The sequence below is a fragment of the Oreochromis niloticus genome, linkage group LG22 (assembly GCF_001858045.2).
Source record: "Oreochromis niloticus isolate F11D_XX linkage group LG22, O_niloticus_UMD_NMBU, whole genome shotgun sequence".
Classification (NCBI taxonomy): domain Eukaryota; kingdom Metazoa; phylum Chordata; class Actinopteri; order Cichliformes; family Cichlidae; genus Oreochromis; species Oreochromis niloticus.
The window spans coordinates 12,517,201-12,529,530 of NC_031985.2; the positions used below are offsets into that span (position 1 = coordinate 12,517,201).

At 41.8% G+C, this 12,330-nt stretch overlaps 1 protein-coding gene and 1 long non-coding RNA gene across 2 annotated transcripts in view; one reads left to right on the forward strand and one right to left on the reverse strand.

Moving 5' to 3' along the window:
- sall3b (spalt-like transcription factor 3b) lies at positions 1-9,843 on the reverse strand. The gene is made up of 4 exons (XM_005452815.3): positions 8,605-9,843; positions 1,742-4,717; positions 1,302-1,645; positions 1-455 (listed from the first exon to the last, which is right to left on the reverse strand). Exons 1-4 carry the CDS (start codon positions 8,684-8,686, stop codon positions 63-65), a joined length of 3,795 nt encoding a protein of 1,264 aa, XP_005452872.1. The 5' UTR covers positions 8,687-9,843; the 3' UTR covers positions 1-62.
- Positions 9,184-12,330, forward strand: part of LOC112843569 (uncharacterized) — a 22,644-nt gene continuing 19,497 nt past the window's right edge. Inside the window, exon 1 of the long non-coding RNA XR_003216006.1 lies at positions 9,184-9,321. This is a non-coding gene — a long non-coding RNA (uncharacterized LOC112843569). The remainder of the gene's footprint in view (positions 9,322-12,330) is intronic.

Here is a 12,330-nt window from a genome sequence, read left to right on the forward strand (position 1 = left end):
TGTTTTACAAATATTTTAATGTCCATAATAACTTGCATAATTTCACAACATTTGTCTTTTTTTCAATTGATTCCAATTTCTTTACTGTCATCAATCAGCAGAGAAAAATGTCTGTTATTTCCCAGGTCGATGCCTGTCTTGGTTAGACTGGCAATTGGACCTCCTGCGGTGCTCACTCTGTCCATGCCTGCCGTGAGGGGGTGAAGCTGAGGGATGCCTCTGTTCTGGATCACCGAGATCTCGTTGTTTTTCATGGCCAAGCTGTTGGTGATAGCTGTCGCGTAACGGTTCCAGAATCCAGGGTCTACATTCATGGCTCGAGCTGCCAGGTCCTTCTGAAACATCTCTCCAAACTTCACAGCCTCTCCACCCAGCAGGGCCATGGGGTTCTCCACCGACAGCCGCCGGCCTCTCCTTGCCGGTGCATTGTTCCACATGTGAGTTCCCATATGAACCTGAAAATGGCATTTAAAGTGTTAGGTGGTGATCTTTTTCAAAATACAAACATAGTTATATATCACCTGTAGGACAGCTGACAGTTTATTCATGTTAGATATTTTGATTTTTTTCAAACACACCCTGATGGTTCAGATAGATTTATTTAAATGTCATTTTTAGGCTCTGACAAAATAAATGTTTGAACAGCAAGTTTTTATTGTTTGATCCAGAATCGATTTGTTGATTAATAATTAATCAGAAACCTTTCTGATTATTCAATGCTGTAAAATATTTGTTTTTCTAGCTTCTCAATTCTAATTATTTATCTCTTTAATTTATCAATATTTTAATTTTTTGGACAAAAACAAACATTATGAAGGTGCCACCGGTGGTTCTGAGGAAATCTAATGGGAGTTACTTTTGATACTTCTTAACATTTAAGAAGTAAAAGTAATAATCAGTTATGATTTTTAAGATCCAAGTGGTGAATAGCAGGGATTTTGTCAGTGTTAGAATGATGTTGTACTAGAGATAGAGATAAAGAGAGATAACTCTTTATTGTCATTGCATTTAGTTCATCTGTTTCATCATTCTGTTTTCAATATGAACTGTTTTACTTGGAGACACATTTGAACAAGAGATCCTCTGAATGCTTTGTTTCTCTAAAACTGAAACCAGGTTCTCGGTCTAAAGGATTCCTGCCTTGCAGGAAGTCTTTTCTTATCCAATAGTCAACACAGTAAAATGAGTCCCGGTTCACCTACTGCGCACTTTTTAAAACTTAATAGCAACAGGGAACAGTTTTCCTTGATAAGATCCTAACACAACACAACACAACAGAAAAACCATCCGTTTTTATCTACCTTCAGATTGCCTTTTGTGGTGAACGCTCTACCACAGATCGAGCAGACAAACGGTTTCTCTCCGGTGTGAGTCCGCTCGTGAATCTGCAGGGCGCTGGCTGAGGAGAAGTTCTTCCCACAGACATTGCAGTTGTGCTGCTTCGGGATTCGCCGAGGAGGCGCGGGGCCGAGCAGGGAGGTCATACCTGGGCTACCAACTGACGGATAAGCTGGGGTGATGTGGACACTAAACGGAGGATGGTGCCCTTCCATCGGGGTGCTCGGTTGACTGTGACCATTCACCTCGGTTTTTATCACGCCCGATGAAGTGCTGGTAATCAGGCTGGGAATACTTTGACCTGCAACTGAAACAAAAGCATACAGTATAAAGTTATCTTTAGAAAACTAAACGTTTTTTTAAGGTTATTTTAATAAATATTTACATGGCATTTTCAGCTTACCTCTCTCTCTGCTCAGCTGGAATGACATACTGTAAGGCATCTCCTCTTTCACACATAGTTTGCTGGGCTGTGTTCCTCTCGGCTCTTGGGCAGCTGCTGGTGCAGAGGCAGGAGACTCAGATTGCTCTCTCTTCACTGAGGCTGCCAAAGGCTCCTGGGATTCTGGCCTGCTGTTGTCAACTGCCGGTGATTTGATCGTCATGCTTTCTGAGTTGCTTTGAAAGGGAGACGCTGATACACAAGGCGAACAGGAGGACTCGGACACATGTGGGCTGTTTTCACTACAGTTCTCCACCCTTTTCTCTGATAAAGCAGCTTCAATATTGAGCTGGCTGCTGTCTTTAAAACCATTAGTTAGGGGTTTTGTACCAAATGACTGGTTTAGGCTTACAGCAGAGTCAATCATTCTCATTTGCTTCTCCAGAGCTGCTATACTTGACACAATGGCTAAAGACTTGGGGGGAGAATTACAATCAGAGATTAAGGGTTTAAATGCATTTACGCCTTCCTCCATATTTTCCACTTCCTCTTCACCATCCTCATTATCCTCTTCCATTGAAATATCATCAATAAGGTCATTGCCATTGCTGCTCAGGCTGTCAAAGTTGTTCTCATTGAAAGACACGTTGCTGTCCACCTCCTGCAGCCCGTCCACCGCGGCTGACTCTGAAATCTGCCCAACCATGTGCATGCGGATATGCTGCTGAAGAACAACAGCGTTGGTGAACTTCTTCTGGCAAATGGGACACGAGTGTTGCACCTGCACTGGGAGATTTTCTCGGTGAACGCCAATGTGAGTCTTCAGGTTTCCTTTGGTGGTGAAAGCCCTGCCGCACACTTTGCATTTAAAGGGCCTTTCGCCTGTGTGGATGCGATAGTGCATCTTGAGCGCGCTCTGACAGCTGAGGACACGGTGACAGAGGACACACTGGTTGGGATCTGTAATCTTTTTGTCAATATTCTCCACCAGCTGCTGAAGCTTTGAGGTCTCAGATGTTTGCATAGAATCCAGGAGGCCACACGATGGGAGTTTTATTTCTTCGGAGTTTAATGAGAGAGAAGGAGAGTTGGAGGCAGGAGATGCTGAGGTGATGGGTTCAGGTGTGGTGGTCACAGATGGGATGGTGGTGCTGGTTGTTTCAGAGGCAAGGTTGAGTCTCAGACTACTGGTGCAGCTCTGGGGCAGGTGCACCCCCTCTGTTTTCAGCACACTGGAGGCTTCTATCTCACGGTTGGACTGTGGAGACTCTAAAACGGGAGAGAAACGAGCCTCGCTGCCTCTGTGGTTAGGTGACACAGATACACATTCACCAGGAGCTGGCTCATAGGAAGATTTAACAGATGGTGTTACACTTACAGGGTCATTTGAGCCTCCGATACTAGTAATAGTGGAGGAAAGCGGAAGACCCAGAGTGGCTGGCAGAGTTGCTACAACCGGCTTGCTGTCCAGCCAGGAGGAGACAGGTTTTTCTGGAGGGATGGACATTCCATAGGGAATCCCAGAACTTGTTGGCACATTATCCAGATATTCTGGTACTGGGAAGGGGTTCATCTGAATATGAGGATACTTCTCTTTGTGCCGTTGGAAGTGCACCTTTAAGTTCCCCTTTGTAGAAAATCGGTTGCCGCAGATGTTGCATTTGAAGGGCCGCTCTCCTGTATGGGAGCGCAGGTGGATCTGCAGAGCACTGTCGCTGCCAAACACTTTGGCACAGAACCTGCATTTATGCTTGAAGAAGGGCTCCTCTGGGCTGGGCTTCGTTTCGAACAAGGACACATTAGGCAGTTTTGCTTTCCTGTGCTTCATCAAGGCTGTGAGAGGGTCAAGTGCATTAGCTGTGGCGGCAATGCTAGCCAGGGGATTGGGAAAAATGACGCTGCTGGGGGGGCTCTGAGGTAGAAATGGCAGGCTAGAAGAAGAGCTGAGTAGACTGCTCTGTGCCAGCGAAAGTGGGCTGGAGGAGCTCAGTGTCTGAGTACTGCTAACACTGCTGGTGTGTGAGCCTGTGTAAGGAGGCAGCAACGTGGAGATGCTGCTGCTGCAGCTGGAGAGAGATGGGGTCGCGTTTTCTGAGGAGGCTGAGGTACATGTGACATCTTTAAATGTGGGCTGTCCACATATAGTTTGTGAGGGCAGAGTTTGTGACTTTTCAAGCACAGAAGACAAAGAAACAGCCGCTTGTCCGTTAATGGCGGAGGGAATTGTTCCTGACAGTGGCAGGATGGGAGGAGGGATGATGCCTTGTGAGGGGAAAGGGTTAGGAGCCAAAGACAGGGACCTGCAGACTGGGTTTAATGCTGCTTGTGTTGGTTGTCTGTTCATGACAGCTACCTGGCTGCAGATCTGCTCTATAAGCTGCAGCTGGTGGACCTGTTGTTGCTGCAGAGCTAGCAGGTGTTCCAGGATCACCGGGATGGCTGCTGAAGCTGCCTTCCCTCCTGGACCGCTGCTGTTGATCCCCTGGGAAAACTGGGCAACAGCCACCCTGGTGCTGTGAAGGATCTCAAGTGTCACGTTGGTGCTCGGCATGCTGTAGCTGGCAGCTGCGGACATCTGGGAAGGAGTGGACTCAGCTGAATCCGGGGGATGGGGGCTAGGCGTTGTAGCGTATTTGTCCTGTGGGCAATGTTCAAGCTCCATAGCTTCATCCCGCTCCCTCCCTTCCTCCAAATTATCCAGACTGTCATTGTCATTCACCAGCGTTTCTCCCAGCTCAAAGCCGGCATCCGTGGACTCTGCTGCAGATGAGTCACTGGACGCTACGCTGGGAACTGGAGACGGCCCGACAGGAGATTCCTCCGGTGCAGGCATCCCCGCGCTGTCCTTCACTATCAGCACCAAGGGATCCTCATTGCAGACTTTGTGGTGCTCTAACAGTTCAGTCCAAGTGAAGAACTGAGCACAGCATTTATCACAGATGTGTGTTTCCTCACTGTCTTCATTGGCCTTCTCTCGCTCCACGCCATCCAAAATCCCTGAGAAGGAAAAAACCACAAGAGTAAGAATGGGAAACTGATCACTGAATGTCCCGATGTTTCGTCAGTGGGACAAATTTTCTCTATATCACCTTTCACCTATGGTCCCTTCCCCCTCTCACACACATACACACACACACACACACACACACACACACACACACACACACACACACACACACACAGCAGTGAGTCCATCTTTCCAATCTCGTGTTGTGTGGACAACCATTGTTTAACTCCACTGAACGTTGAAATCCACAAGTAACCCTGCAGCGTCCAAAGATAACAAACATGTCAAGCTGAAACGGGACAGTTTGTCAAGGAATTATCCAAAACAAATTTAGATTACACTGCATATGTGCTGTAAAAGTTATGCACACACGTACATTTGTATGTGAGAACTAATTATGAACCACAGGAGGAAAAGTTTGGGGCATTTTAAGGTTTATTTTTAATATAAAAAACTGCATTGTAAAACCAGAGAACATTCTCTTCAAAGTTTACAGCTGTGGAGTGTGTGTTCATTTTTAATGAGACGTGACTTTAAAATACTGAATTCAACCGGCTTTGTAAAAAAAAAAATGCTTTTAAGTGTCTGACAGAAGTTTTCAAGTCACACTTCCTGTTTTTATTTAAAAAGAAATCAGTAAAGTGAAATAATCCAGAGTGCGTGAAAACATATATTTGTCAAAATATCTATTTGGAAAAAGTGAAGTGAATTAACCTAAACTTTAAAAAACTATTGTAACATTTAATAATCTACACAACCTGAAACACATGTTATACCCTGATTGTTATTAAAACATCGTGTTCGCTCTCAGGGTCTGATAAATTTAATTGTCTTCTCAAATTTCTACAGGAACACAGCTGTGAATCTGCATCAGCAACACATATCTCCTTTTTATTTTTGCATTTCATGCGTCTAAATACCAAAAAATACAAAATACATATAAAAATAAAAATACAAAAAATACCCTGACGTGAACAGGACGTAACAGCGTGCCTTGTCGTCCTCGTTTCCAAACTTTTCCTGACGTATTTTTTCATATTTTAGCACAATTCTTTATTTTGAAATCTTCATTTCATTTTGCCCTGTTTCAGTAGCTGATATGTGACATTCCTTATGACAGGATTTCACACTTTATGATCTCTGTTGCATCTGTTCAGGTTTTGCCCCATTAGGAAACAGACAGTAATGCCAGATGGGAAGTTTTGGGGAAATCACTACTGAATTATTGTACATATATCCGGGCGTTGCTAGACTAATTTAAGGATAACAATCTCTTAAAACGGACTATTTAGACGGATGGATATTTTCAGGGATTAGGAACGACTGTAATTGGATTTTGTTAACTGATTATTTTTGCAAACTTCCATTCTTGTAAGCATCAGACGTTAAAGACACGTTCACAGAGGCTGTCAGCGTTTTTCCTTACGCAAACTAAATGTGAATTTTAAATAATTTTAGATTGAAAGATGTGTGTTTGTGCTAAATTTGACACAAATGTGTGTTTGTGTGGCCCCATATGTGCACATATTTTGTGTGTATGTGCACACGCGTGTGTGTTTGTGTTTCCGACTTAAATCAATAAACTCCAATTATCACATTTCACCACCTAAAAGAATTACTCCCAGTGTGCTGGAGCTAAAAGCAGCCGGAGACGTCTGTTATATTTACAATTATACGAACACACTGAACAAATCCTCACGCAAACACGCAGAACAATGTCTGTATTAAGGAGGAAATTAGTTCACTAACACATTATAGACATGTAGCTCCAAATGTGGCACGTCAGAGATTTTATAAAAAGAATTTTTTACAGACTTTTTTTTCAGTTTAAGAAGTAAGAGTGTAACCAGAGCAGAGTAGAAAAATCTATTTGAAAGTCAAACTTGTCAAGGGTAAATAATCAGAGTCCTTGCCTCACAAAGTGGGTGGTCTGAGGATCACCAGGGCGATTCAGCAAACACAGGAGTGAAAACACTTCCACTGTTTTAGCACAGGATTTTGTCTGCTCTCTGTAAGATTTACTTCCAATGAAAACAAAGAAAAGATCAGATTTGATTTAAACCTTTAAATATATTTCCAAATGTAATAACACGTGATGGGAATTTATTTAAAAATGTCACCCTCACTCAATCCATAATGTCAGGAACAGTAAACAGATTTATGTTGGTTTCTTGTGTGGTTTGGCGATGAGAGGAGAGTGGGGAAAAAAACCATGAAGCTGCAGCTGAAAAGCAAACAGATTCGCAGCCCAGCATTAATGCTTCTGTGACTCTGCGCGACCTCTGGGCCGCAGAGGTCAATGGTTCAGATGTACTAATTGTATTGTGATCCAGACATGGACCACTTGCCCCTCTCAGGGTGAGGCTGCCAAAGGTTAAGTCAGCAGGCTCAATCAAAGCCCAGCTCATAGTGGCGGAGCCCCCTGCTTGGCTGGAGGGCGGTGGGAGGGCCCGAGTCAGGAGGGCCTCTTCCACACTCGACACATTTTCACAGCCACGCATAAAAACAAAGTCACATATAATTCAATGAAAAATACGCAACAAAAACGGCGATGATGATAAAAATTGCGATTCCACCAGTGAAGCTGATTTTGTCATTTACAGGCCTTTTCCTTTTCAGGGTTATGCAAATAATAAAAAAAACCCTCCATCAACATTAACATAATTAAAATGAGTCAAATGAATGATATTACATTAGCATTATTTGGATGAATTTATATTTACGACCCTGGTGGAATGTAAAAGTATTTCATCTGATTCTGCACCAAATTCAGAGGCCAAAGATCAATTTTAAAATTCTGTTAAATTTCAGTAAACATTTTGGCCTCTTCCAGCAGTTTAAATGTTGATTTACACTTAAAATATTAATTCTGATACAATTTAATGCTCAGCTTCTTTGTTGATTAAAAGGTTGAATAAGGATTTCCTGTAAGCACACCAGATTAAATCCTGACATTGAAAATGTACAAAATAAGACTTATAGTGTACTCTAACATGGGATGGTCATATGTTTTAATGGTTTTAATCTGTTTATAAATGATATGAAATGCGCTAATAATCCTTAGTCATTATTTTATTCATGGACTTCCATAATGTTATAATTAAAAACTTTAAATGTATATACATATATATTTAAAAAAGGGTCCTGATTTACTTAAACGTCTTACTTTATTAAGAAGCTTCTTTTAAGACTATTTCTATTTGATTTATAATATAAATGTTTGTCATTAAAAGTTTAATAGTTGGCAGGAGGACTTTGCCCCCAAAATAAAAAAATAAATAAAATAGGAACATAACGTGAAACAAAATATAAGATTTCCGCTGTTTCCGTGCGTTTCTTGCTTGATTTTGGGGTTTTGTTTCGGCGCAGTCCTTCACAACAGGTCCTGTTTCTTCAACATTTAAACACCAAGCAAGTAAAATATTACATTGAACTTGGTTCATAAAGAAAAATGTTAAATGATTTCAGTCTACAGTTGCTACTCCATATTGTGTCAACATATTCTCCAGCTGTTAAATCTCGACCTGCACGCCTCAAAGTAAAGTTAAAACTAAATGAAAAAAGCTTCCTTGTGATCAAATCATGAACTTTTTCGGATTTTTTTCTTTAACAAAGTTTCCCTAATGAGACTTGAAAGCTAAAAAGTGGGATGCCGAAATAATGCTAAAATAATAGGTGTGTTTCTGCAGAAAATGGTAAGTAAAACTGTGTAAATAAATTTTTCTTCTATTTTGTTTTACAAATTTCCTGAAAAGTTTTTTTTTGCAACAGGATAAATCATTTTGAATAAACCGTCTAACACGACAGTTCTTCTTCACGCAGCAGCTTAAAAAAAAACAAACCCTGAAAAGTCGTCCAAAGCTCCCCGGACACCTACCATTATTGCAGAGCAGTCCGGTCTGTATCGCCTCCTCATCTGACTTGAGGTGCTGCGGCTTGGCTTGCTTTCGCCGGGACATGTTGATCTGTTTGTGCGCCTCGCTGCTGCCTTTCGCCGAATCATCTACAAGCAGCGAATGGGACGCTTCGCGGAGAGCGGGTTCGGTGAAATAAGAGATCGGAGGATGGTGTTGATGCCCGAGTGCAGATTGCGCATGTCAGTGTAATTATGATGGAGGAAGGATAATGCTTTTACGACTCTAGCTGCCTTTCGATGGGTGATTGGCTGCCGTCCAGCCAACTCACGGTAGATATGGAAATGAGGGATGGTGTTTAATAATAATTAGTTCACTTCCTGTCCGATGTGCGGCTGATTTTACGCACATCTCCGAGCAGCCAACATGGTTTCGTCCGATCTGAACTCCTGAGAGTCTTAATCGTTTTGGAACGGTCTTGGTTTTAACTCTGTGGTCAAATGCTGCATCTTTAGATAGTCCGTTTGAGTCTAAGATTGTTTTATTTCCTTTCTCAGCTCTTGGATTGGCTTAGACATTCCACTTTGAGTTGACTCCTCGGGAGGTGGATGGCTCGATGTCCCAGCTGAATCCCTCACACACACTCGAGGCAAAAGCGTAACACTAGCAGGAGCACCCTCAGAGAAAATAGGCTGAACACCTAAAACTGCCTCAAGCCCAGAATCAACGCGACGGAAGAGGTAACTCCCTAACAGATCAGATTTCGTAGGATTGGATACGTGCGTAAAGTCAAACTTTGTGCGTAAAAATCTCGCTCAGGTCGCACGTAGATCCGATCTTAAACTGGTGACTGTCGGAAGTGAGACTCCCTGGTTTATCCGAGCTACCGGCGCTCTCCTTGTTGCCTCCGCCTCCGGTCCATCATTAGATGCCCTTCAGCCGCCTGCGATAGGCTACTGCCAGGATACCACAGGAGGTGTTGGAGCCCTTGCTTCATTTGTTACGACCTCCCACAATTTGGCGCCATAATAGACTGAAAAATGTGTCGGAGAAGAAATCCTCCCTCGAGTGAGCATCAGGGAAGTGTGTAAGATAAACCCAGATGAGCTCAGTTTGAAAATAAAACTAGGCTGAATACACCTTTTCTGTAGCTTGTATATATGTTTTACCGGTTGGTTTACATAATAGCAGCCAATACAGACCAGAGTTTAAACTTAAACTGAGCTCAGTTATCGATAAATAAATAAAATAAATTAAATCCTTTAAAAAAGAAAGTATGCAAGAGTATGAGGTGTATAATAAAATGTGTTTGAATCCCTTCCACAGACTGTAGCTATTTCAAAGCCGAGAGAAGAATGAAGCATACTTCAGCAAGGCTGTAATCCCCTTTCACCAGACATTGTCCCCAAACTTGTAATTATGTGGTATTAAAAGATGCAGCTGGGGGACGACAGAATCAGCTGTTGATAATTGCAAGTACTACACAACAGCTTGGTATTGATCGGCATGTCTCCTATTCCCCTGCTATAGAGAGATAAGGAGGCTCCACTCTTGCTCGAATATAATTTCTTCTGACCTATCAGGTTTCTACAGACTTATGATGAATAGCCAGAGTGGCCAAGAACGCTTATCTAGAAACTCAACCCTCCTTGATTCGATATTGATTCTTTGTAACCAGCGTCAACACACAAAATCAAACTAGCAACTACTTGACCATGATCTCTTCCAGATTCTAACTTGGCCTCCACCGGTGCAGACTCCACTCTATGCCCGAAGCACCACTTGATTTTAATCATTGTGAACATCTGTTAGACAAACAAATGTATCAGTTTATATTGTTTAATATGACGAGGAAAGGTAATCCAGCTGAGCCACTTAAATAAATTATATTCATTAATAAATAAGTGCTGAAAGTAAGCAATTACACTAAAAATACACAAATCACTTAATTAAATATGAAACAAAAAGGCACTTGGGAGTTATTCATGATGCTATTTAGGTGACCTATGCTGCTAAAACTGCTTCGCTTTTTTCAGCAGGGCAGAAGAAGTCTCCAGTTAATTTTGGAGCAGCAGTAAGTGGAGTTGTGGTGTTAGATTGCAATACAAACACTGACTTAATTTAAGAAACAAAGAGGTCCTGAATCCTGGATGAAGCTATTACACAGGATTTCAGTAGAATTTTTGTTTTCAGTGGTTTTGGAAAAACAACTGACCAGTAGTATTCCAGGCTATTTAATGAAGAGAAGTCTAAAAAAGAACTTTTAAAGCTGTAAATACTGCAGAAATACAGCAATAGCATATAAGGATGGGTAAAGAAGAAAACAACATAAAGTACCTTTGTTTTGGTTTGGACCACAGCATCAGTGTGTACCTTTTAAAAATGACTTTAAAGGCCATATCACATGATTCACAACACTTTTAAGCCACTATTGATTCATGCGGATGAAGGCATTGTTGTTCTGGAAGAGAACACAGTTAAAAGCGATCTTTCAGAACAACTAAGTATTGGTGTGCACTCAACCTTAATTTCCTCCTGCAACCTTTTTTTCCACCAATCCAGTGCCAGTGCCAAATCTAGAACCAGCTGTTTGCATTTCCAGTGAAAAAAAAAAGACATGCACTGGTGCCAAAAAGCTGGCACAAGTAGTGCACCACAAAATTGCTGTGCCCAGATTTGGACCCATTGAAGTACGTAACTAAGGGAGAGGTTATGGCAAGAAACTCACAGATGACTTGCAGATTTTGTCCACTATAATTTTCATCACATGGTTCATGAACATGAAGTTTTGCCGCTTAATGCAATGTTATACTCAGTTCTCAAACCTGCAGAAATGTGGGCTGGTACCAAAACCAGGCACCAGCATCACATCTGTAGAAACCAGGCATCATGGCACAAAGGACCCAAACCATTACCACCGGATGCCTCGCTGTCAGGGCCAGTGACTCATGGTTTTCTTTTTTTGTGTCATGCTTCCTTGTGTTACATAATGTTCATTTTGTTGTACAAATCAAACCGTACCCGCCTATAATTATATGCCAAAATATCTGATATAAAGGAGGAAGAGGATTAAATTTCCAAACATGGGCTGTTATAGTCAGTAATAATCATTCTAGCCTGATATCCACTAACAGCTGAAAAAACACAGGAAATGTGATATCAGCGGCTATGGCATGAATAACATAGAAGGTATTTCTTTTCTTTCAGGAGCCTGAAAATGATAAATACCAACAAATCAACAAGCACAGCTCCTAAAAACAACATCACATTTAAGACAGATTCATTCATGTTTTGTCCACTCCACAAGAACTTGGAAAAGATATCAATTAATATAACAAAGTGTTTGCGTGTCTGAAAATAGGCCAAATACACTATTATGTTTGAATTAATATAAAATGAAAGTTAAAATCTGTCATTTGTAATGTTTAAGTTCTTTGCACATTTGCGTATCAGTCATTTCTGAGCAAGAAATTGACAGTGAGGTCGACGTACTCGCCAAGATTACAATTTGATTCTTCAGAATTGAGAAGCTTCTCTGCAACCACATTTTGTCTGTATGAAAATTACAGTACGCAGTGATTTACTAGCAGCTAAAAGGAGGAGCAGATACACCAGCGGCTCATCAGCCGGTGCCAACTGAGGAATGCGAAGGCTGCTGTACAGAGCATGAGGCCACAGATGGAGATATGACAAGCTAATGGCCCCTGAAGACAGTGATCAGCCACGAGAAAAATGCAAAACTTTCCAGA

What these genes read in the sequence shown, in the direction of transcription:
- sall3b (XM_005452815.3), bottom strand. Translation starts at nt 8,686, where the DNA reads ATGTCCCGGCGAAAGCAAGCCAAGCCGCAGCACCTCAAGTCAGATGAG. An exon ending in CCAGCTGAGCAGAGAGAGAG is followed by an intron (nt 1,646 to 1,741) that starts GTAAGCTGAAAA and finishes CTTTTGTTTCAG; the next exon opens with TTGCAGGTCAAAGTATTCCC. An exon ending in CCACAAAAGGCAATCTGAAG is followed by an intron (nt 456 to 1,301) that starts GTAGATAAAAAC and finishes TGCCATTTTCAG; the next exon opens with GTTCATATGGGAACTCACAT.